The following is a 27,459-nucleotide window of genomic DNA, read 5'->3' on the forward strand; positions in this document are numbered from 1 at the left end:
TCAAACTATCAGCTTGTTGCTGCTTTATGGTTTGAGTTAGCTCGAAAGTAACCCCACTGCTGAGAGACTGTATCACACAGCAAGTTTTGAATCCACAATCGCTGTAATTAGAACTGTGTGAGCACTGCTTGATGTTTAAAGGAGTCTTATTAAATTTCTACAGGGAAGCACAAGAGATGGAGAAACCCAGGAGGGAACAACGGAGAGAGAAACATGAAGAACTCAAACAAATTAAAATTACTTAAGATTTAAAGACAATGATACAGAGGAAAGAAAACTGTGGAGGTCTAATTGAGCCTATATATTATTTAGGATACCCCAAATTGAGAGTAAGCAAATCTCTATTAGCCGTATTTTGTTCTGTTTTATTCAGTTATTGGGCAGCAAAGATGTCACGTTAGTGTAGGAGCAGTTTAAAATTGACTGCTTGAAAAAGTTCAATAAAATGGCAATGCTCTTATTTAACAGCAACATCCGATTCGGGCATTCTACATTATCTTATTACGTCTACTCCTGTTTGTCTAAGTGACAACATATGTTTATGGTATTTGTGTTTTCATCCCTTAATTGCTAAGCTGGCATATTCAGCTATCAATTCATCTCCCCTGTCGTTTTTTGAAGAGAGACATCCCCCAAAAGCAAACACAGTCGTGCACAGATATTCACTTGGCCTGCCATCATCTATCAAGTGTACCTCTTCTGAAGGGAAGTGCTTTTAAAATCCGTTTAATAAACTCATGCATTGTCTTTTATTGCCCGAAGCAAAGCTGTCTACATCTCTCACTGTCTAATATCTGGGAGTTCTCTGCCTCTCTTTCACTTTGTGTCTGTGGCTCTTGGTTCTGACCTCTTCCTCTCTCATATAGCATCTTTCCTTTTTCCATCCGTACCCACGCTTATTTTCTCTCTCTCGATATTTCAACTGAATCTGCCAACATTTGTGTTCGTACAGTACGGTATGTGCATGAGTCAGTCTGTTGTCTCTCGTAGGTCCCAGTTAACAATGCAAACCTTAGTGTCTAATTCTACTTTGTTCACATTATTCCTTTGTGCCAACATCAGGTTCCAGTATGAACGGGTTACGGTCCTCAACTGATCCAAATAGGAACAATGGACGATGTTGTTGTGCTGAAGTAATCATGGAGACCGCTGGAGTCAGCGTCTACAGTTGTATTTCTTACAGCTTCAAGCTAACATGCAGCAGAGTAAATCGGACTCCACTTTTCAAGAAGAAATGCCTGCTGCTGCTTCTGCAGGGAGATAGACGAGGATGCGATGTCAAAGCCGGGAGTGATTAGATGATGACTTGTGACCTCACTGAGACAGATTTCATATAAAATTTCAGCATGTGAAGAACCACTTTTAACTACATCTGCCAGCACGTCTCTGCAAAGTCATGGCCAGACACTGAATTCAGACAAATGGCACAAAAAACTCAGATCTGTTTGTTCAGAATGAGGCCACGTTAAAAAATAAATAAACGCCCCCTTTTGTGTGGGAATTCATAACACTGAAGGTGAGCTGATATTGTTCCATGTAAAATAAACAAACAGCACAAAGCAGTTTCAGCTTATTCAAACTGTTAGCATGTTCGCATGGCACAAATGAGGTTAAAATTAAAAGAGCGCCTGGACGGCTGAGCCTGGAAACAGGAACTTTGAGAAAAATGGAACAAAAGTGTAACAAATATAACAAAAAAAGTGTGTGTACTGTTTAGTGCTAATGAAGCCGTCCCACATGTGATGCTCACCCATCCCATGGGCACTTTATTCCACCTGTATTTTGAACTCAACACTGAAAGCATCCATCACTTCCATATACAATTTCAGATTAAGATTTTCATAGTATATATTTTTTGAATAGTAATTTTTTTAACTTTACTTTTTGAATGCAGCACTGAACTGTGTTCACTTGCAATGGCTTTCCATACACGTCCCTGAGCCCATTCAGTGTTTTCCACGATAGAACCATCCCTGCTTTTACTGAAACGCAGCATGAAGGGCTAAGGTGCCTCGAGGTGACTGTTGTTGTCATTAAGTGCTGTATAAATAAAAGTGAACTGAACTGAATTGAATCAAAAATGATGCCATGCAGTTTGTGTCCTTGGACCATGTGCATAGAGATTTCTCAGTCTTTTAATGATATCATACGTATACCTTCAGTGGTGAAATCCTTTGGAGTTTTGCGCTGTAAAACGTTGCTGTCATGTCCTTAGCTAAAAAGCTGTTCCTGTCAGGGTCCCTGCGGCGTGGATCCCGGGTTTTGAGTTTTTTCTAGTTTTGTGCTTTCATTTATCCTATTTATGATCCTGTATTTTTTAGTGTTCACATTTAGCTTTTTGTTCTTTCTTTGTGTCTGTAATTCTCATTATTTCCTTGCTTGATGTGAGTTCTTTTGTTGAATTGCATGCCTTTAGTTAAGTGCTCCAGCTCAGAAGGTTCACTCTGAGTTTTTGGTTTTATGATGGGATTATGTGTGAGCTCCATAGCCTTCTGTCTGAAGTGCTATGTTTATCTTACTTACACTTATGAGTTTCCTGTTTTCTGTGCCTTTAGTTCCATACTTGTTTCAGTTGATGACAGCTTCTTAGTTCCTGTTCTATTTTAATAGCATCTCGTGTGCCTGGTATTGAGTTTAACCTTCCTTGTCTATTTTACTTGATTTGTTGCAGCTGTGTTCCCTGGTGTTTTCCATCTTCTTAATTACCTGGTGAGCACTTATTGTGTTTGTTGCCTCTTTCCCACATGGCACTGTGTTTCCATGTCCTGTTCTGTGTAGTCCTCTGGCTTAAATCCTTGTCCAGCATATATATTTTTCCCTTTATCAGCATTAAAAACAGTTTGTTGAGTTCAGCTTGTTGCTGCTTTATGGTTTAAGTAAGTTATCCTGAGTCCAGTTCTGAACCTGATATAATTTAATATATTATATATACAGACATCTGACTAGTTGTGTTTAGAAGTCTTGAAGTTTTTGGGAAAAGTGGACCTTAAATAGCTGTAAGAATAACATCAATGTAATCTGACACCCACTCGCGCACACTATAGCACATACACAGAAAAAACTACAACACACACACACACACACACACACACACACACACACACACACACACACACACACACACACACAGAGCTGTAGGGACCATGGCCATCGTCCCAGCTAACAATAAAACTGCATTTGGATGAATTAACCATTAAAGTGTCATATCAATCATTCAGTAATACATAAAAATGTCACAATTCTCTCTTGAAAAGAGCACACATGAATAGATAAAACAACCTATTTTTGGCAGCACTCCTCAGAAAAAATACTTGCTAAACTGCCTGAATGAAACACCACCCCTTTCACCTTACCCTGTGACACATCAAACACATCACATTATCTCTTTCTTCCACACACTCAGACAAATTATATACACCAGAGCCTGGATGGTGTTTAGATGGTGTCGAGCAACAACAATTCTTCTGTGTTATTTTGCCACGGTGCGATCCATCAGAGAAATTCTGGAAGATTTATATTGTTGTATGCCATAACCTTTTCCTCTATTCCCCGAAGAAGATGTTAACCCTTAATGATTCAGCCCTGCTCACATCCATCTGCCTTAGATTTGTGTAAACTCTGTGGGCAAATTTATGACTGACTTTTGTTTTCTGCAGAACATAAATATATATTGTTTTCTGTACAGAGAAACATCCCTACAAAAAAGTAGAAACAAGCAATTACTAGGTTAGTTAATGGTACTCAACAATCCAGTTTACACAGCCCAGTTAGTGTTGTGAAAAAGGACTCTGTAACGTGGGTGAATTTTACTTTCTCCTCAAACTTTTCACAATAATTATTTATTGAGAAAAAGGCACAATTAATGGTTACATTTCTTTAAAGTTTTACATTTTTCTTTTTCTGTGTTTACCCCCTTAGCAATTAAAAAATGTTTTTAATTATTTTCAGGATTTGGAATAACACTGAGCAGTTTACTGATGGGGACAAGGAATGCAGCTACGCTATAACAACAACCCACTTGGGACAGAAACAACAACACCTCAACTCAAACAAATTAGTTCTAGAAGTAAGACTCGACAAAATGTGCAGATTAATTTCAACTACTTTAAGGATTTGCTAATTTTTGTACCACAGAGGTTTTAAAAACTTTTTTCTCTGCAACTTGGACTTGTATCACCAGCTTTGCTGTAGCACAATTATACTTATAGTAGTGTTATATTGTAACTATTTGGGGGATAAACATTTGCAACTTGCATTTCCTGGTGAGTGTCACTGACCAGTCTTTAGGTCTGCTTGACTGCCATCGACCTCCAGCAACCACTCACCAACTGGTTGGACAGCTTTCCCTCATTAACAGTGTTGGGACTGTGTCATTGCTGAACACATATGGATACACTGGAAGAATATCACCTATTTAATTTGTATTATGACCAAAGAAAATGTAATCACAGTCTATTTAACTGTGACAGAACCACCAACTTTGCACAAATCTGCACAACATCAATATGCTGCTCTTTCACTCAGACTATGTATGGTTTCTTTAACTCAGAGTAATAAATCACCCTGAAAGAGCAAACAATGTTTTACTGCTATTTCATTTTTAGGATGACAGGAAAAAGCAGCAGCTTTACAGAAATGAGAAAAAAATGACATTTAAATATTTAGTCATTAGCGTGCCGCAGTTCAGAAAATCTCACTACTGCAGTTCAATTCAAGAAGAGTGAAGCCATTAATTTAGTGTTATAAAATGAAATATAGGTCCATTATTCAGTACAAACAAAACCTATCAGCTAAATATTTTCATCCATCAAATCATCAAAGCATATTTTACAGTTGTTACTCATAGAAATGAGGTCGTAAAACGTGACAATTTATAAATACAGGGAGGGAGAGCAGAAAATAACAGACTGTAACCGTCGGGCATCTGTCCACATCTGGAGAATCAGTCTCTGAGAGTCTGCGCTGAGCAGGTTTGTTAGAAATGCCAATGCCAACCTGAGTGATTACTGAGATATCGGTATTGATTTGCTCTGAGGGTCACTCAAAAAAGCTTCTTGTTGTCCTTGCAGAATGTTGTGCTTCGGTCTCTCCCGAGCAGACGTACCCCACAGCTCCTGAGTTTGAATTTTGATACAAAATAATTTCAGATTTTCATTTCTTAACACCTGGGGCCAGACCCATAAAATAATATAAATTCACATCTAAAATCCTCTGCAGGCACACAGGCAGAAATGTGTCCATGCACTATTTTCTATGTTATCTTCTAAAGCCGTGTCCTCTTAATGACAGTCAAGTATATTTTGGCATTTATGTTGTATTTTTTCATCCATCAAAAAGACGATATAATTAATTTACTGTAGTACAATCCCTTCACTTTTGTTTTGAAGCTTCAGTTGCTGGTAACCAGCTACACTGTATGACCAAACGTTCTGAGCCACCTGCACATTACACCTACAGGCACTGTAGGCTATGGAGGCCCATACCATCAAGTTCCCAGAGCTCTTTAAACAATTAATTATTTTTTCAACCTGAAATTCATTGGCTTTGGCTTATTTTCTGTGAAGAACATAAATCCGAACTAATTTTCAATGACCTCATACTGTACCTCCCCCCACGCATTTACATTACATACAAGGTGTTCGGGTCCACTGGACCCAGGTCTAATAAAAGTGTTGAAAGTGTAGGTCCTGTGTTCCCACACTCTGTCCTCCTCCTTTCTGGTGCTGCTGATAGTGTTTTCTTCCCCTCCTGCTCCCGCACAAAGTTGCAACATTGTTGAAAATTCAACTACCAACACCGTCCGCTCTTACATTTCCACACATTTTACCCTCTTTCTTGAGGGATCCAAATTTTATTTTCTCATACCCTGTCCCACCTGCAAATTAGGGGCATAATACTATAAATAAGACTTTGCCAGTGTGGTTCTTTATCACAACTGATCAAGATGGCAAAAGATTATCTGCTGCGAGGGCCATCCAATTGATTTTGGAAGAGAGAGGGGCTTCGGATGATGATGTTGACAAAGAGGTTTCAGAATATTTCACATTTCTGAAAATTCAGAGTCTGACAGTGACTTTGAAGAAGAGGAGGTTGAGCATCATTTAGTAACAAAACGAAGACGAGTACCCCATCTGCTGCCAGCTCCAGGACCAAAAAAAGCCCACCAGACAGCAAGTGAAGAAATATGGATGTCAACAACTGGTGAAATTGAATGGTCTTCTTGCCCAAGAAATGAGCCACCCTGCAGAGCTGTTACTGTGATAAGCCAGGGCCAACACGGCTGACAGTTACTCATGTGCAGGACATCAAGTCTTCATTTGAGCTTTTCATCCCAGATTCCATCCAGAAATTTTTTCTGGATTGCAGTAATCTAGAAGGAAGGTGTGTTTTTGGAGAGAGGTGGAAGGAGATGGACCAAATTCATCTAAGAACCCCAAAGGCCTACTTTGGGGTTCTTATCCTTGCAGGAGTTTTCAGGTCCAAAGGGGAATCCACAGAATCCCTGTGGGATGCAGAAACCGGCACGAACCTTTCCGTGCATCAGTGTCTCTGGAAAACTTCCACAAAATTTCCAGGATTATTCGTTTTGATAACCGAGACAACAGACCAGCTCAACGGCAGAGAGACAAGCTAGCTGCCATCAGGACAGTGTGGGATAAGTGTGTGCACCACCTCCCCGTTTTACAACCCTGGGCCTAATATCACCATTGATGAGCGGCTGATCCCATTTAGTTGTGAAACATGTTGCTTCACGTGTAAATGTGTTGTGTCTTTCCACTCACTCCACTTGATTATAACTGATTTATTTTTTTTATAACATTTTATTTAAAAAAAAAAAAAAAAACGAGAAGCACATTAATTCATAAATGTGATCTAACAAAGGTAAAGGGAAAAAAATAATCATGTTTGCTGTTCATATGGCTTGTAATTGGGATGAAGTAAACATCTGTTGAGTAATTTAACATAAAATTGTTTGATAGTGTTAATTTGGAAAGCCAAAACTCTAGCGGGTCCACCAGACCCATGAACACTGGCTGAGTAACAAAAATACGAACACCACACAAGGGTTAATTTTTCTTTTGAAAAAAACTGAAAACGGGTCTCACAGACCCGAACACCATACAAGGGTTAAAACAGCCCGTTCTTTCACAATTGTTTGTAAAGGCAGACGGTGTGGCGAGGTGATTAAGATTAGGAGGTGGGGCTCTGGTCCTTCTCATCTAGTGTTTTTACTGGTGTATGGTCGCCACATTGGTTGTATATGTCGGCACAGCCTTGTCAACATTTATACACTGCTGTCTTCTTCTGAATGATACGTGTTGCTACTAAGAAAACCTGCACATCAGCACTGTTGTAGGAGTAGAAGAAGTCGATGGAGGGCACAAATAAAAGCTGATTTTTTTTTTTCCCCAAAGATTTCTCTGGAAAATTGAATCTTTTCAAGCTCAGAGGTGGTGCAGCTAAACTGAGAAAGCATGGGTAAACTTATTTCTTCCAGTGTGCACACATGCTCTAGTTTCACAAATGTCAGTTTGTGTAGAAAAAAAATACATGCATGTTTTTATATACGTACATATTCAGCCCCTGGTGTCTGGAGACTTTTTTTTTTCTGCTCATAAAAAAGTTACAAATCCAAAATCTACATGACTGACAGACACTGAGAGACAGTATTATTAGATTAATGCTGTAACCACCTACCCTGGAAGCTCTTGTTGATGCCTGAAGGGAAAGTGTTTCCCAGCATCACCACAGTGGGGTCAATGATGATTTCTCGGCTCCGGCCCTGCAGTCCTGAAACCTCACGCTGTCCTCCGCCGCCATCCATTCGTAGTGTCATCTCATTGTCATGGCGATCTAGGAAGACCTCGTGCCACTCACCATTGTCGAGTCGATAAGTGGGCAGTGTTAGGTTGTAGTCCCCGTCCCCAAGGTTGTAGAAAACACATAGAAGGCCCTGAAAGATCTGCAATGGGAAAACAGGACGATTAATATAAGCCTTACAAATCCAGCAGGAGACTGAAAAACTAAGGACGCCATTACTGTTTCCACAGGACGTAAGAGAGGAAGTAGCAACCATCTAACAACCAAAGCTTGGTGGAAACTGGTTCACGCAACAAGCCAGTGATCTAAAGCAACACTGTGAAGAAGAGTGGGCCAAAATTCCTTCACAACAATATGAGAGACTGACAAAGCCGCACAAAGAATAACACTTCAAATGATTGCTTTTAAAGGTGGTTCAACAAGTTGGTCAATCATGTGGTGTACGTAGATTTTCACAGGGATGCATATAACTGAAAAGTACTTGAATATTCATGAATTCAGCGTTTAAAGGTACAGTCAATCATTTTTTTGAGATTACTTATTAGAAAAAAAGAATACTTCATTCATAAATCTGCACTAATTGGTGTAAAATCAGCTGATACCTTTGGTTCCTTTGCCACTTCGTTCCCTGACTCAGTTAGTGACCTAGGGGTTCTGCTGGACAGCTCTTTCAAATTTAACAAACAAGTGTCTTCAGTAATCAAATCTAGCTTCTACCAACTTCGCCTTATTGCTAAGGCTAAGCACTATGTCCCTCATAAAGATCTTGAAAAGCTCATTCATGCTTTTGTGACTTCTAGATTGGATTACTGTAACTCCCTCTACTTTGGTCTTCACTCCGCTCTCCTTCACAGGCTTCAGCTTGTCCAGAATGCTGCGGCTCGCCTCCTGACTGGCACTAGAAAGCATGCCTCTATCACCCCAGTTCTTATTGAGTTGCATTGGTTACCCATAAAATATCGCATTGAATTTGAAATATTGTTGCTCACCTTTAAAATTATAAATAATTTAGCCCCTCGTTATCTTGTCGATCTTCTTAGTCTATATGTCCCTGGGCGAGCCCTCAGGTCTTCAGCCCAATTACTCCTGGCTCAGCCTAGATCTAGACTTAAATCGAGGGGTGACCGTGCTTTTGCCCTGGTTGCACCGAATCTGTGGAACAACCTTCCTATCGCTGCGTCAGACTCCGTTTTATCTTTTAAATCCCGTTTAAAAACTCATTTATTCAACATACCTTTTCCATCTAGTTAGCGTCCCTGTTTTATATTTGGTTCAATTTCTTATCTATGTACTTTATCTTTTAGCTATATCTGTTCTTAGTAACTTTGTTCTTATATTCCCTTTTATTGTTGTATAATTAGTGCCCTTAACCTGATGACATATGTGGTACTTTGTTAATAGTCTTTTATTTATTGTCTTAAATTTCCTGTTTTTATTGTAAAGCACTTTGGTGTACCACTGGTCTTTTAAAGGTGCTATACAAATAAAGTTGTATTGTATTGTAAAATTACACTAATTCCAATAAATATACACAGGAGCAGGCTCTGGTTTGTGGAAGCCAGCATGCTGATTTGCCAAATATGATGAGATGAGTTCCTTTCACCAAAGAAGCAAACACGTGAAGGAAAGACACAGCGCCACCAGCATGTGGCTAAAATGTTATCCTCTTCCTGCTCAGCTCGAGCCTCATCTTCTGATCTGAACTGTTTCCACAAAAGTGTAGCTGCCAGTTGATTCGCAACTATGAGAAAGATAGAACATGTCAACATTTACCCCGAGAATTCAGAACTGATCACTATTAACTGTTTCATCGATTACTGGAATTCGTCCAGGCTCTGAAGCAGCAAGTCACACCCAGACAATCACACTACCATCACCATGTTCTTTTTATCAAATGAGGTTAGTTTTATGTAACTGTCAGAAAAGTTCAAATTCGTCTCATCTGTCCACAGAATCAGTCTTGAGGATTATAAAGATGATTTCTGGCAAATGAAACAAGTCCTTCTTTTCAGTCAGCAGCAGTTTTTGCCTTGGAACTCTCTGATTTTTAAGCAAACAGGATTATATTTTGTACTACATATTCATTTTGGGTTTTCTTGTTCTTCTCAAAGGTAAGTTTTTAGTGCATTAAAATCAGACTAACATGACGGATTTCTACTTTGATTGCATAGGAGTACTGTCGGAGTAGGAAATGGATAGTAGCCAATGGTTTGTAAATAACTGGACATGAATAACTTGAGCTTCATACATAACATTATACTGCAGTATGTTTCTAACTAATTCTCATGACACTTTGTTTAAGGACACGACATATATTGAGGTGAGCTTGAAAGGAACGCAGATGTGAAGTGCAAATGTGACATGAAATGTGGATGTAAACTATAATTTCATATTTAGAATCCCTATATAAGAGCATATTGTCCTAAATGTTGCCAATAAAACAGACGATGTAGCATTTTAAGTACAATTTTGGATAAAAAACATTGTATCAACGTTTGGACTTATTTGACCTTAAAGAAGATGTCAGAGATCAAAGTAATGTGATATTTAGAATCCCCATATATCATTCCCTGCTTATATGCTGTCAATACAAACAATCACAGTAAGAAACAGAACTTAAATAAATAGATCTGTCTACCATTATTATCACTTTGGCCTTGAAGGAGAGGTCAGAGGTCATACTCTGGCCTTTTTACACTTTTTGTCAATTTTTGAGCAAGAAAAATCGGTGGATATTAGCAAAAGTTTAATGGATTGTTACCATGACCACTCTGCACCTCAATCAAAGCTTTTTGAGCGATCACGTTTACAGATAGAATGGCGCACGCACACACACGCTATCAAAAACAAAACCTGCTTGGGGGAGGTAATTAATGTGAAAACACTAAGTATATCTCTCCTTACAGAGACCTGCTCTCAAGGGATTATCAGTCAACCTCCCTGCGAAACGATTCCTCTGAAAACAGTTTTCTTGCAAAGCAAAGCTGACGTTTGTCTATCTTCGAGCACCTTTCAAGTGTACTTTTCAGTGCTTAGTGGGCATAAACTAAATGACATAGAGCCTCTTTGTTTTGGGGCATTGGCAGAAGTCTGAGCAGCATGGATTTCAAAATCCCAGTAAACAAATTGAAACTGAGGCCAAGAAACCAAAATTTAATGGCTTTTTTCCTCATGGGAGGTCATGAAATTCAGCCTGGTTTTTGTGTACTCTTGCAGACAAAGAAACAAAGAGATCTTTCCTTGGCAGAGGAACTCTCTTAATGGCAGAATGCCATTAGAGGGAAAATATGTTGCGCTGACCTGAGTTCAAATTTCAGGTTTTAAAGCTAATGGATCAAAAGAAAGAAAAGATTCCACAAGGATGTTAAAAGATTGGATCAATAGGACAATTTGGCCAGTAGGCCAATAAGCCAGATCGATTCCATGGGGGTTAGACGTGGGGAAAATAAATAATTCCCAAAACAGAAATTTCCCAACACAGTTTAATGACTGTATGACCAGAACGTGCATTCAGGTAAACCTTTCTCATATCAAGCAATCGGATTCTACCACAAGAACGCCTACGGCCAGTTTTACTCCCTAAGCAGTGACAACATGTGTCTTACCATTTAATTACAAACACCCTGGGAAAAAGGTAATTGTCATTTCTGCTTTTGCTCTGGGCCTAGAATAAATATTAAATGAGAGAACATTGAAAGCTGGCATTTAAACTTGCAATTTGTTGATTTGTAGCACTGACACACACACACACACACACACACACACACACACACACACACACACACACACACACACACACACACACAGGCGTGGTTGTCCAGTACAATCTTGTGAGGAATGGGAGAGACAAAAGGAGAAAGCGACTTCGTGGATGAGAGGAGAATAAGGGAGAACACCAGCACTTTCCCCCGTGTTTACACAACAAGCTGTTCTCTTCAAGGCTCAGATCTCGAGATGAAGATTTTGGCTCGGCTGTGATGCTCACCACATGTCTATCACAGAGCAATATTCATTTGAACAAAAAAAAAAAATCCGTCCAGGAAGCTGTGTGTCTGCATGTGTGTGTGTATGAAACTCAGCTAGAAGGAGAAGAAAACCAGGATAGAACATGTCCATATGCAGTGTTAAGAGGGATTGGGCGGTGGGTGGGTCGTCCTCATTTCAATTTCAAACTGTTTCCTCCAAGTGTCCCACTGAGCATAATTTTCTCCCCTCCATCTTTGTCTGCCACTGCTGCCACATAAACAGAGGACTGAGATGAAAAGGGCAGAGGAACTGAGACAAAGAAAGTGAGATGTGAAGGAGAAGTGGGTGGCTACCATTAACTCTCTCACTCATTCTCGACAAATAAAGATTTAACAAGTGTTTTTGGGGAGGAAAACTTTGTCAAAAAGAAAACAGCCATCGCTTGCCAGCACCCTCTGTAGCTGTCTACTGATCTCGCAGTCTTCTTTCTTTTTCCTCCTTTTCCCTTTGTCACGTCAGTCCTTCCTCCTCTGCCCATCTTTGGATTTTCCATCAATCCCACGGTCGTTTCTTCAGTTGGATAAAGTGTTGGATGGCTCCAAGGTTGTTTAGTTGGAGGACCGTGGCTCATTTCAAGGCTCTGTGATGAAGTATTAATTATATTCAGAATCCACTGGGGCAGAGCTTTCTAACCAGACACACTCACTGCCACCTGATTTTACCCCCAATTAAAGCTGAACGGAGTGGTGCAATTTGGCTCCTGCTCCGCTCCCTGGGTGGTATGTGACTGAGTGCATTTGATAGTGTGTCTTTGTGTTTTTGCACTAGGTGTGTGTGAAGGTGTGCAACTCCATTTTTCAGTAAACAGTCCCACTGCAGGGACCCTTCCATTCCCCACAGATGCTTCCAGCGACAGACTGCTCTCAGCGCCGCAGCCTTTAGTATTGCAGACATGTGCAGATGATGCATTAATCTCCCCAGTTCTCATGATTAAATAATGGTGTGTGAAGGTAGATTGTGTGCATATATGACTAGTGAAGGCATTTTTTCTTCAACTTTATTTATACTAGGGAATAGAAGGAAATTTGATGCTCAATACCAGCTTCCACTTTGCATTCGTACAATTGTTATTGCCCTTCTGCACCCATATCTGCTTGTCTGCAGAGACCTAATCTGCAGTCAGATGCTTTCGGGACTACACATCAACTTTGCCATTAAAAATAAAAACTGTTGAGCAAATGGCATCGTTTTGCATTTTTACCAGCTTAAAGGCAGATCACTTTAATTTATGTTTAATACTCTCCACGAACACCACAAGCTCCAGTTTGGTGTCAATTTTAGGAAAAAATCTACATGATCTTCACTAAACGAGGTCATTTTAAACAGAAGTGCATATTCTATTCTTTATAACGTGATCAATCACAAATTCTTCATATGTGAAAGAGACTGGCTGTGCAACTGATGAGTTTAGTTCAGGATGTCATTCTGTCTGTCATCCTGCGGTCAAGGTAATCTGCCTTGTAAAAATAAATGAGCCAAACAGCGTGAACTTAATGAAGCATTAAAACTGCAAAGCATCTTCTTGCCCAGCAAGATTTTAATGTCTTATTTAATCAGTCATCAAGCCATCAAGCAGGAATAGCCTGTCATTTAGAAATAAACTGCAAGTTGATGCAAATTTGATACTATGCAGCATGGACTGTGGAGAAAAAGCAGCTTTTGGTTTTTACAACAAGGACATGACCTTTGATTGTCATTTATGAGCTCCTTCTTTCCTTAATCTGAAAGGAACTGCTAGGGATGTCATACAAACATCAATGATCTCATGCTGGTTCTGTCTTCCCATGTCGTAATACCTGCCCTTTACCCCTTTTGGTTCTGCTACCACCCCACTTGAGAGCTCAATATGTTAATAATAGACCCGTCAATGAGACGGGCTGATCCTATAAAGTTTCGTGCAGCAACTCAGTGCGTGAATATAAACAGAGACAAAGCAGGATGATTGGATGACAGAGTGACTGCTCGAGTGGTGCAGCTTTCTGCAGCCACACTACTGACATGGTAACCGAGCTTTGTGGTAAAATACAAAGTCTGATGAATATCTATGAAAACTTTTTTATTAAGAGCAACTATATGTGTAATTATATGATGAATAACAGTGGCTGAGCCACTTATTGTGATGGTACGCTAATCAGTCATGTTGAGCTGCTAATGCCTGGTTCAAACATCTTATGGAGCACTTATACTAAGCCAGAGTGCATTTGAAATACAATGTCCAGCTTGCTGTGCGACGTGGGTGGGCCCACCTGAAAAAGCAGGCGTGCATGGTTCACTGGACTACGCTTATAGTGTGATTGCAACTCGAGCTCCAACACGGCCCTCCAATACTTTCTCAATAACAATTACTTATGTTAAAAAATAAATTGCGAGAGGCTAAGGTGTCAGCACTTTTCCCCAAGCTGTTACTCAGGAAGCACATACACATTTTTTTCCTCATTCCTGGGTAATAAAAGTTTTTGCCTTATTGCCTCAAAGGTCTTTTTAAAGTTTGTTTTTATAACCTGTGATTAATTTGTAATCACGTTTGCAAATGTCATCGTGCTGGTCACAAAAGCAAAGTTTGAAAAGAATAATAAATATTTCATCTACCTTTGAGACATTAATAGTCAGGAAAGAAAATGTGCAGGATAAAATCTGCACTGTACTAGAGAATCCAATAATAACATCTTTAATTATGTCCATGGTTAGGTATAATTAAATTTAAGCATATCTAACAAAGCTGGCAAAAAGTGAAAATTAAAGCGGTGAAAGGGTAAAATCTACATCAGTCTTTTAGTTTTAAATTGCAAAAAAAGAGCTAAAAATAAATAAGTTCAAAGTTTTCAGACTATTTCTTTACCGTAGTAATTGTGATATAAACCCACTTTGTGATATACAGCAAAAGATTGCTATGCGTAATGTAGTACGACCGAGTGAAATTCAGCTCCCGTCTACTTCATTTTATCTCAGTAGTCAATAGAAGATTAGTGCCATAGAATCGGTGTGTTCGTGTGCATTCACTCACTGTGACAGAAAGCAAAGATCCCAGTGAGCCAAAATATGGGTCATTCTCACTGCGAGGTAATGAGACTGAAGAGAGGAGCAACGCTCCCTTTACGATGAATATTAATTCTGAAGACACGAACACAAACACTGAGCGCAGGAATTTCCTGGTTGGTTAAGTCGAGGCCGATGGTCCAAAAATCATGCTGGAGCTCGTGAGCCAATTCAAAAATAATTACTTAGTGTAATGGTTCATACTTTTCTTTTTATATGAAAGATTCGAAATGACTAAATTTGCCACGGAATAATTTAATATAATGTTTTTATATAAAACCCACAAGATAATTCTTGTGGGTTTTTGTTTAATTGCAGTATAAATTAGTACTTAAGTAACAGTGTGGTCATAATCAATATCAGCAAATAAGCTAATATCTTGACTACGTCTATGTGAAATATCTGCATGTATCAAAGTTAGTTCCAATTCTTAAAATTCTTGGGCTGCAAACTATTATACCTACTATTTGTATATTTAAATAACATACATCTATATATTTGATATAAAGCTGTCTCTGTGACCATGGTCAGCGCTGACTGAAGCTTCTACAGGGAGTGCAGAATTATTAGGCAAATGAGTATTTTGTCCACATCATCCTCTTCATGCATGTTGTCTTACTCCAAGCTGTATAGGCTCGAAAGCCTACTACCAATTAAGCATATTAGGTGATGTGCATCTCTGTAATGAGAAGGGGTGTGGTCTAATGACATCAACACCCTATATCAGGTGTGCATAATTATTAGGCAACTTCCTTTCCTTTGGCAAAATGGGTCAAAAGAAGGACTTGACAGGCTCAGAAAAGTCAAAAATAGTGAGATATCTTGCAGAGGGATGCAGCAGTCTCAAAATTGCAAAGCTTCTGAAGCGTGATCATCGAACAATCAAGCGTTTCATTCCAAATAGTCAACAGGGTCGCAAGAAGCGTGTGGAAAAACCAAGGCGCAAAATAACTGCCCATGAACTGAGAAAAGTCAAGCGTGCAGCTGCCAAGATGCCACTTGCCACCAGTTTGGCCATATTTCAGAGCTGCAACATCACTGGAGTGCCCAAAAGCACAAGGTGTGCAATACTCAGAGACATGTCCAAGGTAAGAAAGGCTGAAAGACGACCACCACTGAACAAGACACACAAGCTGAAACGTCAAGACTGGGCCAAGAAATATCTCAAGACTGATTCTTCTAAGGTTTTATGGACTGATGAAATGAGAGTGAGTCTTGATGGGCCAGATGGATGGGCCCGTGGCTGGATTGGTAAAGGGCAGAGAGCTCCAGTCCGACGCCAGCAAGGTGGAGGTGGAGTACTGGTTTGGGCTGGTATCATCAAAGATGAGCTTGTGGGGCCTTTTCGGGTTGAGGATGGAGTCAAGCTCAACTCCCAGTCCTACTGCCAGTTTCTGGAAGACACCTTCTTCAAGCAGTGGTACAGGAAGAAGTCTGCATCCTTCAAGAAAAACATGATTTTCATGCAGGACAATGCTCCATCACACGCGTCCAAGTACTCCACAGCGTGGCTGGCAAGAAAGGGTATAAAAGAAGAGAAACTAATGACATGGCCTCCTTGTTCACCTGATCTGAACCCCATTGAGAACCTGTGGTCCATCATCAAATGTGAGATTTACAAGGAGGGAAAACAGTACACCTCTCTGAACAGTGTCTGGGAGGCTGTGGTTGCTGCTGCACGCAATGTTGATGGTGAACAGATCAAAACACTGACAGAATCCATGGATGGCAGGCTTTTGAGTGTCCTTGCAAAGAAAGGTGGCTATATTGGTCGCTGATTTGTTTTTGTTTTGTTTTTGAATGTCAGAAATGTATATTTGTGAATGTGGAGATGTTATATTGGTTTCACTGGTAAAAATAAATAATTGAAATGGGTATATATTTGTTTTTTGTTAAGTTGCCTAATAATTGTGCACAGTAATAGTCACCTGCACACACAGATATCCCCCTAAAATAGCTCAAACTACAAACAAACTAAAAACTACTTCCAAAAACATTCAGCTTTGATATTAATGAGTTTTTTGGGTTCATTGAGAACATGGTTGTTGTTCAATAATAAAATTATTCCTCAAAAATACAACTTGCCTAATAATTCTGTACTCCCTGTACATGAAAAGAAAAGAGTAAAGCTTTTTCACGGTGACTCTTCCTTTTGGATTCTAACGTCTGATGTTGTTTGAGTAATAAGAGATGCTTGGCTGTCTTCTAGGTTTGAATTTCAACATTATGAACATCACGAATGGATCCCAAATGCAACAGTTAAGTAGAGAACAGAGAGGCTGTGGCTATCCTTTCCTAAAAATCCTCCTTCACTCAGGGCAGGGCTGCAAACTACCTCAGATACTTCTGATGTTCCCTGTTGCTCTATTCACCATGAGAAATTCAAAACAAGTAAGTGAAGCTTTGCTCTAAAATAACTTATGTGTGTTAATATTTGCAAGATGATTTCCTCACACACAAACTTAGTCACTGAATACTTTTTATTACACCCTTTTTATTTTATGTGCGCTTTTTTTAAAGGAATATTATACATTTTCATTGCAATGTAGATTATATTAAATAATATTTATCTGTGAAGCAGATACCTTCTCTGGATGACATTTCCTTGGCCTATAGTAGCACTAAAGGAAGGTTGCAGTCATTTGTGATCAGGATGTGGCCTTCAACATGCACGTTAAACAAATACGCAGCACTGCTTTCTTTAATCTGGACAGTATCACTAAAAGTAGTGAAAAGAACGATGCTGAAAAGTGAATTCATGCATGTATTACTCCTAGGCTGAACTATATTATAAATTATAATTCAGTATTATCAGTTTGTTTTCAGATCTCTCTATAAAGCCTTCAGGTAGCAAAACGCTGCAGCAAGAGTACCGAAGAGAGTAACATCATTATCTTCCCTTTATTGGCTCCCTGTTGAATCCAGAATTGAACTTAAAATCTTTCAACTCACATACAAAGTCTCCAATAATTTGGCCACATCATATTTTGAAGACCTCATAGTATCACTTCATCCTAACAGAGCACTTCACTCTCAGACTGCAGGCTCACTTGTGGTTCCTAGAGCTGCTAATAGTTCTCAACTTGGATTGGAGGGGTCGACACTCTCCCTACTTTTAACATTAGGCTTAAAACTTTCCATTTTGACAATCTGATAGGGTTCGATCAGGTGACCCTGAACCATCCTCATCACACTACAGTCACACTGGGGCAAACACTGGTTGGAGACTGTGGTATGACCAAAATTATTATTGACAGTGTCCAATGGATGAGCAACCTCGTTGCCTTTGAAATCATTGCTTAGAACAGTGTTTCCCAAGAAATGATCAGGTCTGCCGTGGAAGATTATCTGGTTCCACCTGATTAGTACTCTAAGCGATCGGCGTGAGTAACGGGGAGAACAATTACATTCTCTTCCACCAGAGGGCAGTACAACTACCTGCTCTAATTAAATGTGTTGCCAACTGCAGGTAAAACAGAAGAAGACAGAGAGGAAATTACATAATAGTCATGCTGTGAGGCGACACAGCACGTAATAGCAATAGATAAATATGTGAAAAGGAAAAGTAGTCAGTCTGACCTGGTCCCGGAGAAAATTCCTAGCATGAGTAGTGGTCAGAAGAAGGCAACAAAGGTATACTGGGGACAAACAGAGCCAATTCTGCTGTGCCTGGTCTATGGGGAAAAATGATCATGCTTTTTGTGACATTTTTGTTTGGTGCTGTGCCACGTGATTTTTCTAATGTGAAATATGTGCCATGGCTCCAAAAGGTTGAGAAACAATGGCTTAAAAGACGGGGGCCAGTCCCGTGACCACCTGCAACCAGCTCTAGTCTTCAAAATGACTTTGGTGCATCAAAATGGCAAAAAATCAGCAATAATTGAGTCATACTGCCAATTACATGCAACGTGTTTGTGATAATGCAGCGATTAACCGTGTAAACCCGTCAAAAAGCTGCAAATCTGTTGCCATCTATGAAAAGAAACTCCTGAAGGAAGTTGCTGCAGAACGTCAAAATTACATAGACAGCTTTTATACAGCAATATAACCAGAACAGAACCAGTTGGAAACCAAAAGAGCTGATCCCCTTTCCACCTATCGCGATTATCGAGACACATTGCAGATGAGTTGTGCTCATCGGTGCAGTGTTGGAAACCTGTCTATGTTTATAAATTAAACATGAATTAATAGCACACCTTCATTAGTTTGCCTGAGAGTGATTACAGGCAGTCCAAGTCAGACCAAGCTTGTTTGGAGGCAGATTCCCCTCCACCACCAGGTGACCTATGCAACTGTCCTCCGGTTGAAAGCGGTCACACGGAAGTTGATGCTACTGCACACACAACACCAGGGCATCCAGTTTGTACCGCAGATGGCTGTCACTCCACGAGCCTGGTTCTGTCAGAGGCATTATCTTTCTGATAAAACAGAGCTGTTGTTTCTTCCCACTGTCACCAAGTGCTTGCTCATCTGATTTCTGGGGTTTTCTCTTTAATATTGTAAGGCCCTTACCTCACAGTATGAAGTGCCTTGAGGCTACTGTTGTAAATTCAATTGAATTTCATGCACGTAAAATTGTTACAGCACAAAAAACAGTGGCTCAAAAAACAGGAACTTTATCAGTAATCAGAGAGACTAAAGTCATTTAAAGAAGAGAGCCTAATATGCTTTGTAATATCTTTTACTAAGCATACTGTTGGATGTGAAGCCATACACAAACAGAAGGGGCTCCTCACAATGTAACAGTGTATCCAACCAAGAGTAACACATACTAATTTCTTCCTCTGATTAAAAGCAATCAAAACTATTACAGTGAAAAATATAATCTTAGCAGGCAGTAAACGGTTATGTTTCCACCAAGAACTCAGCAGGGTTTCCAATGTTTCACTGCTCTGCACTCAGGAATAAATGCACTATTTATGATAGATAAACGATGTGCACTCGCTCCCCATGTGGCTGTGCTGATGGAGCAATGTGATATTTAGGAGGGAGTGTGGGAATGGATGAACAGAAAGGATAGACAGATGGAGATCAGAGGAGATTTAAACGGCTGCCATGGTATGGATAATCATCATCATTTAAGACACAGATGTTTGATCAATACGTGTGGTTTGAGTGTGGGGCAAAAGACAGGGAAAGGCACGAGTAAAGAACTGGGAAGGTGCGCAGTGAGCATCTATACTCGTTTGTAAAACACGGTGGAAAATGCATACAGAGAAATCAGATGTTGATCCACCATGTACAGTAATAACATCTGGAAAGCATCTGATTGGCAACAGCGTTATTTTCTTGCATGACAATGATGCCAAACACACAACAGAACGCTATCAGTCCTGGACTGGCCTCCCCAGAGCCTGCAGCTCAACATTACTGAAGCAGTGTGTGATCACCCAAAGAAGCCTTTTGAAGGCTGGAGAACGATTCCTAAAGTCTATTTAACACAGACTAAATAACGCTTGTGTAAGAGAATTCAGGCTGTTTCTGTCTGGCTTTACTTTATATGCTGTATTTCTGTGTATGTTTCCAAGTGTTTTAATCAGATGCTGCACTTCTTTCCCATTTTCCTAACAAATAATAATAATTATTCACATTATTCAATAATAATAATAATTTGCAGTTGTTTGCACACAAACCAATTATTCTAAACAAGTGTCAGAAGTCAGACGTCCTCTGTATATACTGGTAAGCCGCTACAGGCCCGGCCAAGGTTTAATATGTTCCATCGATGATTAAGATTAGTGTAGTGCAATGATGTGACTGTTTTCATTTTATAAACTGATGGATGGAAAACATTAATTAAAAAGAAGACATGCAACAACACAAAACAACAACAACAAGTGAACATCTGGATATTAACAGCTGGAAAAAAAACTGTTGAGAAACCAAAAACACTAAAGTAAAGACATGCATCTGTTTCTGGTTGTTTCGAATGTCTTTTATCTGCCCTGAAAGGAAATGTTGTTTGGAAACAGGAGATGTACACCTGTGATGATTTCCCTCTCACTGCCTTAGGTGGGGGCCCCAAGAAGTCAAAGGTAAAAAACAAAAAGTTGTTTACTTTGTTTACTCCTGTCACATCTGTGTGGTTGGCCAAAGCGTCTCACTGAAAGCTGTGTGCCTCCTTTAATTTATTCATTCACTTTTTGTTGACTTGTCTGGCTCATTAGGTCTTGAATTCACATAAGTGACCATGACAAATGAGCATAAATGTCTATTTACTTTTAAATATTTAATCAGTCTGATCCTACGTGAGTTGTCCCTACAGTGTACAAATTCAGGTGATAGCTTTGTATAAAATGCAAATAGATTCATTGTCCTACCAAACTTCACTGGGAATCTAAGGAGCTTGGAGAGAAAAGCGTCTGGACTTCTTTAAGTTTCTTGAAGATGTTTCCCCTCTCATCCGAGAAGCTTCTTCAGTTCTAAGATCAACTGGTGGAGAGTCCCAGATTTTAAGCCCTATGGGAGGGTCCCCAAGAGTGTCATGGACCCCCTATTGATCCTCTACCTAATCACATGTGAAAACGGGTGTGGGTCACAATCAGCCGCGGTTTCGGGTGAACCAACTGTGAAACCTACCCCCCTATCATGTGATTTACTGAGGTCAAATGGCCCAGGATGTGAGTGAGCGTTAAGGCGTCTGGGAAGGAAACTGGATTGTAAGCCGCCGCCTCTGTTCAAAGATGGTTGTTCACAGTGGACATAGACGCTTCTTTCACTCTTCTTTCAAACCATCTGTCTTCTCTGTCCAAAATGTGAACGTTGGAATCCTCGAAGGAGTAGTGCTGGGACTGTACTTCAGTGTACTGAAGAAGCTTCTCGGATGAGAGGTCTTCAAGCAACTTAAAGAAGTCCAGATGCTTTTCTTTCCAAGCTCCTTAGACTTCAGTGTACTTCCCAGTGTACTTCAGACCCAGCCATACACTCAGACAAAAACCAGTTCATCCAAAAGACAAAAAAAAAGCAAACTTAATGTATGCTGTACAGTGTCTACATTGGAGAGACCAAAGAGCCACTTCATGAACGCATGGCACAACATACAAGAGCCACCTCAACTGGACAAGACTCGGATGTTGCATCTTAAGGATAAAGGTCACTCCTTTGAGGATGCCAACGTTCACATTTTGGACAGAGAAGACAGATGGTCATGACTCTCCACCATTTGCTCTTAGAACTGAAGAAACTTCTTGGACGAGAGATGAAACATCTTCAAGAAAGTCCAGACGCTTTTCTTTCCAAGCTCTTTAGACTACGATGAATTCACACATGGCTACAGAAACAAATTATGTTAACTGTTACTTTTGTTGCTTTTACCTCTTTTCAAAAAGTGTCTGTTGCATAGGTATCATTATAGCAAGAGAAAGTGCATGTCATAAGAGCAGTGGGTGGATAAAGAAAATGCCTGCAGTTGCTACAGGATAAAGAGTAGAGCAGAATCTGAAACTGTTCATGAAGCGAGAAGGTAAAATAAAATTGCTTTCCACACAACAAAGCCAAACCCAAACTCACAACCTGCTATGAAAAATTCTGAAAGTGAGGAAAAGTGATGACTCCATCTTCCTGCACTCACCTCCAGACGTAAGTATTCACTTTGCTCCTTTGAGATCAGACTGAAAAGGACACTGCTGTGTTTACGGGTTCGAACCAGGACTTGGATCCATGTCCTCCGGGCAGGCAGCGGGGACGCCAACTGGTAACGCACGTGACTGTGGCCATCAAAGGAGTACTCTGGGACCTCTGGTGTTGGTGGATACAAACACATAACCACACACAGAGGTCAGCCACATAGTGCTACGTTTAAACAGGATTTCAAGTGCAAAACATAATTCTTAGACAGTCTGGATGCTGCTTTCCTCCACAGAGAAGACACCACAAGTCACTTCAGCTAAATCAGTTTTAAAAAGTCCGGTGCTGGGGACAGAAAGACTATGTTAAATGCACAAGATAGAATATGCATGTTTGGTTTAGCTTGGGTTCTTCTGTCTAAGAGTTTGAAGTTTTCACAGAAGTGTTTTTTGTGCATGCCTCTCAGAATAAACCAAGCACACCTAAAACTCTCAAAGCCATTCTTCCATCTCACGGCGTACGCAAGTGAAATTTTCTTCTATCGCTTTCACACCTCTTCCTTTTCTTTGTCTCCTTCCCTTGTAACTTTGACAAAGTCGAGTGGTTCATGAGAGCTCACTTGAAGGCAATGTCGAATAAATTTTTTTTTGGGGGGGGGGGGGGTGCTTCTAGGCATGGAATATGCAGCTGATCAGCCATGTCCTCTTGAAGCTCCCAAAACTCCATCTCAAATTTTACTTTGCCTCTCACGGCCACAGGCTGTTTATATAAAAACATAACAACACCATCAATTTTACACCAACAGTCTCACGTTATTCAACGATGGCTTGTCAAATACACAAAATACTTTGAAGTAGAAGTGGGGGTATTTGTTTTCCTTTCCTCTTCTTTTTTATTTTCCATGTAGACTCCAACAGAGTAAAGGGCAAATACTTAAATTAAAGAGTGAAAGAATAAATAGTGAATTTTGCAAGTTTTTGTTTTACAAGATGAGAGTGACTCACTATCATTTGTTCAGTTCAGTTAATACTGCATCGCATTGCAGTTTTATTCCAAAAAAAAAGAGACTTCCTTGTAATTTTCTTACTTTGCAAAGCAATCCACCGGGGTAAATTGGAACTGGGCTGCATGTTAAACACAGATGGTTTAATCTGTTAACGACCGGAGCGCTATTTGTCATATAAGACATAACAGAAGAAAAGAACCATTTGTACAGACTGCACACCAAATCTTGACCTGTTACGATTTCAGATTCTACATTCGAGTCGTGTCTGAGTCTCACTGTGAAATAGGAGGCAGAAACCAAACAAGACCGTAAAGCCTGGACTAGTGTGCTGCGATCAGCAGAAAGCATGACTGAAGGTGTCCTCCTCAACTCCAAGGATGTGTGCGAGAGGCCACGTAGGACCAGAGCCATTAAAGAGCCAATCTCAGTCCAATAAAAGTCTGCAATAAGCCAATTGTCTCCACAACCACACGACCAGCACAGAGAGGCTCAGAAGAAGCCATCTTCTTTAGGCCAAGGGGCAGGGTAGGTTGCTTGGTGAGTAAAACAAAAATTACACTGCAGTGTACTTCTGAGATTGGAAACTGATGGAGTGCCGTTAGTGTCTTCTTGAGTCATCCTTGCCTGCATTTATATATCTGCGATACACTTGGAGCATTGTCATGGCTAGTTGGCGATGTCCCGGGTATCGCTTCACAAAGCTACTTACACCCCATTATTCAATTTGTTTATTTTAAACCCTAAAAGTCAAGGCAGCGCATCCTAATTTTTATGGAAGAATTCATAGACGCTGCCAATGAGTGACAGCAGTGAGGTCTGGTAGTCTCAGGATCTCGTCTCTACTTTTTGCAGATGGTGTGACCCTGCTGGGTTTATTCAGTAGTGACCTCCAGCTCAGCCTGGGACAATTTGCTGTGCCGAGTGTAGTCGGACTAAGAATCGGGAACTACAAGTTTGAGGCTGTGGTTCTCAGACAGAAAAGGGTTAACTGCCTACTTCAGGTTAAGGATTAGTTGACACATTAAGTGGAGGAGTTCAAGTATATCAGGGTCTTGCTCACAAGTGAGAGTGGAGTAAAGCAGAGCAGGAGATTAACAGATGCTTTGGCACGCTGTTCATTACGGTGAAGAGAAAGCTGAGTGTGAAGCTAAAGCTGTCGATTTACTTGTTGACTTACTGACCCTCACCTAAAGCCACAGGCTGCTGGGAGTGACTGAAAGAATAAGAACAACATACAAGAGAGCAGGCAGACCTCATTCTGATAGGTGTCTGGGTTGAACCGTAAAGTTAGGGTCAAGAGCTCAGTCATTCAGGAGGTGATATAGGGATCTCCCCAGGATGCCTCCTGGATTACAGATGTGTTTCGGGCATGTCTAACTTAAAGGGGCCCGCAGGACATGTTGGAGAGAGATTATGTTTCTCAGCTGGTCTTATGTCCCTCTTAAATAGAGTTGTTCCTTCCCACTGTCTCAAGTGCTTGATAAAAGGGGGTCACTTGATAGTTGGAGTCTCTCTCTGCTATTTTAGGCTCTTTACCTTACAATATAAAGTATCTTCAGGAGACTGTTGTGATTTGGTGCTGTGCAAATAAAACTGAAATGAACTGAATGCCACTAAAACTATTTTAAAACATTAACTTCTGGCATTTCCAGGTGAATAAAGTTGGGTTATTTTCCACAGTTGCGCTTTCACACATGCAACACGCAGCAGGAAATAGTCCGCTTTCACATGTGTTCAGACATCTAGAAATGTGATGTGTCGTGGCGCTGCCAGGATGCAGCATGTGGTAGGTGCCACACATCATACCCACTTGTTAGTGTTAATTGCACAGCACACACACAGGCACAAACTTACATTAACACAAACCTTGTATACGGGAGTTGGCAGGTTAAAGAAAACGTCTAGCCTGGATGTTTTTGTTCACATATCCAGCTCCCCTGGATAGCTCTTGGAAAAGTTCAGGGCTGCTTGTGTGAAAACAGCTTAACTGAAGTGCTCCATGTTTGTATTTGCATCCTCAGCTAATTTATTAAATGCTTTGGTTCACCCTCAGCTGCTGCGTCCTTTGCCATAGTTGTTGTGGCCTTGGAGCCACACAGCTTTTATTCTGTTTTACAGTCTAGGTTACCCGGTAACAAAACAGGGGGTTCTCGTCAACAATATTTATGGGAATGTTAACCGTAAAATTTCTGACAGCCATGTTTACTATAGCCTTGAAGACCAAAACATTACACTGAAAATAAAGCTGCTCAGGATCCCTTGAAGCTGTTGGAGGAAACAGCCTGTACCATGTGACACAGCTGAAGTGATAAGCTGGGAAGGACGTGTGCATTTTAGCATTTAGAGCGATTTTGTGATAGCACAAACTCCTTGTCCGACAATGACCAAATATGTGTTCGTTTCACATACTGTAATCTGACATAGTCAACAGGGAGTAAATGATCTTTGAGGCCACATGGATGATTTTCTTTTCTTTTTAATGTTACTGTCAAGAACAACATTTTATTGCATAATGTAAAACAAAAATAATAAAAAATTGGCATACCTTCTTCACACTGGTGTCCTGTGTATCCGGGTATACACTGGCAGCTGAAGGAGCCCCACTCACCGTGACAGCGACCCCGGTGGCCACAGGATGGATAGCCCATGTTGACACAGCTGCTATCTGTGGTCAGGCAGCCTGGAGAGCTGGACTGCGAGTCGGCCGGGGAGCCCAAATCATACAGCTGAATGGAAGAGATACAGGGGAGGAGATGGGAGGATTAGTAAATTTAGAGAAGGTAAAGTTGAAGAAAGGAGAAACTGGATATGAAGTGAAATTGGAAAAATATAAACAAAGTAAAACAACAAGAAAGCAAGAAGGAAAACGAGGCGGAAATAGGAGGGAAGAAAAAGTGGAAAAGTTGAGATGCGAGGAAGGCAATAGGGAGAGGTGCCAAGAAGTAAGTAGCTTACATACAGAAGGCAAAAAGGCAAAGTGACAGCAGAGAAAATGGGATTAGGGAAGACACGGGACAGACGTATAAGGGGGTCAGCAGCCAGAGGGAGAGTCGGAATATTCGAAAGAGGTAAGTAAAGTCAAAGAGAATGAAAATGAATCGATTGAGGAAGAAAACTCTAAAATACACTGAAAGACATAAACTCAGACAGTCTCTTTCTTTAAATTGTCATCTCTCTGTCTCTCAGAGTCTCTCGTCACAATGATGAAACCAAACTCTTGACCAGAGAAACAGCATGACCACCTACAGGGAGAGCTGAAAGGACAGAGGAACCTTGAACGCTTACAATCGGATGTCATAAAATACATTAATATGTTCAGTCACCTCCCTGCCAGGACCAAACTTTATGAGTTGTGTTTGTGCCGCAGAGAGGATGCAGGAATGTGAAAGATTGTAAAGTGAAATGAATCATGCCATCAGGGAGCTGCTGATTGGTTCTGACCTCCAGCAAAGAGGGCTCTTATTGGTTGTTGACCTTTAAATGCTACAGCTCCACAATTTTCTGGGGTTGAGCTGATCATGTTGATCGCCAAGGACTGAAAGACAAACATCTGCATTCTAAAGCAGAAAGACATATTGGCGTGTCTGCCATTGATTCGACTGAGCATCGGTGTCGCTCCAGTATGTGTGCATGCGTGTGTCTCTGAGCACAGCACTGGCTGATACATGAGCTCAACTCAAAAATACAGCTGCTTCTTCATGAATAACAAATTACGGCTTGAGCTGAAAACAGTGTCACACCCCCACAAAGAGACGCAGCAGGATGCCATATTTGCCACGATTAATTTCAGGTGTTGCGTATAAAAATGTACACAAAGTGAAAATACATTCTAAATGAAAAAGCATGCAGCTGGAGTGTGCCGTGCAAAGAGTGAAGTTTCACCCAAAATGTCTGAACCTTGAAGCACTTCAGTCACACCTTGGAGGAAGTGATAATGAAGATGGCTGACAATGACATGCAGAAGTCAGGCATAATGTCACCTAAACAGCATGAAATGAGTCTTT

At 40.5% G+C, this 27,459-nt stretch overlaps 1 protein-coding gene across 1 annotated transcript in view; it reads right to left on the reverse strand.

The window, feature by feature from the left end:
* LOC146639282 (neural-cadherin-like) overlaps positions 1-27,459 on the reverse strand; it is a 347,375-nt gene that overhangs the window by 42,891 nt on the left and 277,025 nt on the right. The window contains exons 31-33 of the mRNA XM_085358982.1: positions 26,001-26,181; positions 22,454-22,620; positions 7,699-7,963 (exon numbers count right to left, since the gene is read on the reverse strand). Coding sequence (XP_085215108.1) covers positions 7,699-7,963; positions 22,454-22,620; positions 26,001-26,181 — 613 coding nt within the window. The remainder of the gene's footprint in view (positions 1-7,698; positions 7,964-22,453; positions 22,621-26,000; positions 26,182-27,459) is intronic.

The sequence above is a fragment of the Diplotaxodon limnothrissa genome, linkage group LG1 (assembly GCF_057381915.1).
Source record: "Diplotaxodon limnothrissa isolate DT_005_m linkage group LG1, D_limnothrissa_male_GT1.1, whole genome shotgun sequence".
In the NCBI taxonomy this organism is placed as follows: domain Eukaryota; kingdom Metazoa; phylum Chordata; class Actinopteri; order Cichliformes; family Cichlidae; genus Diplotaxodon; species Diplotaxodon limnothrissa.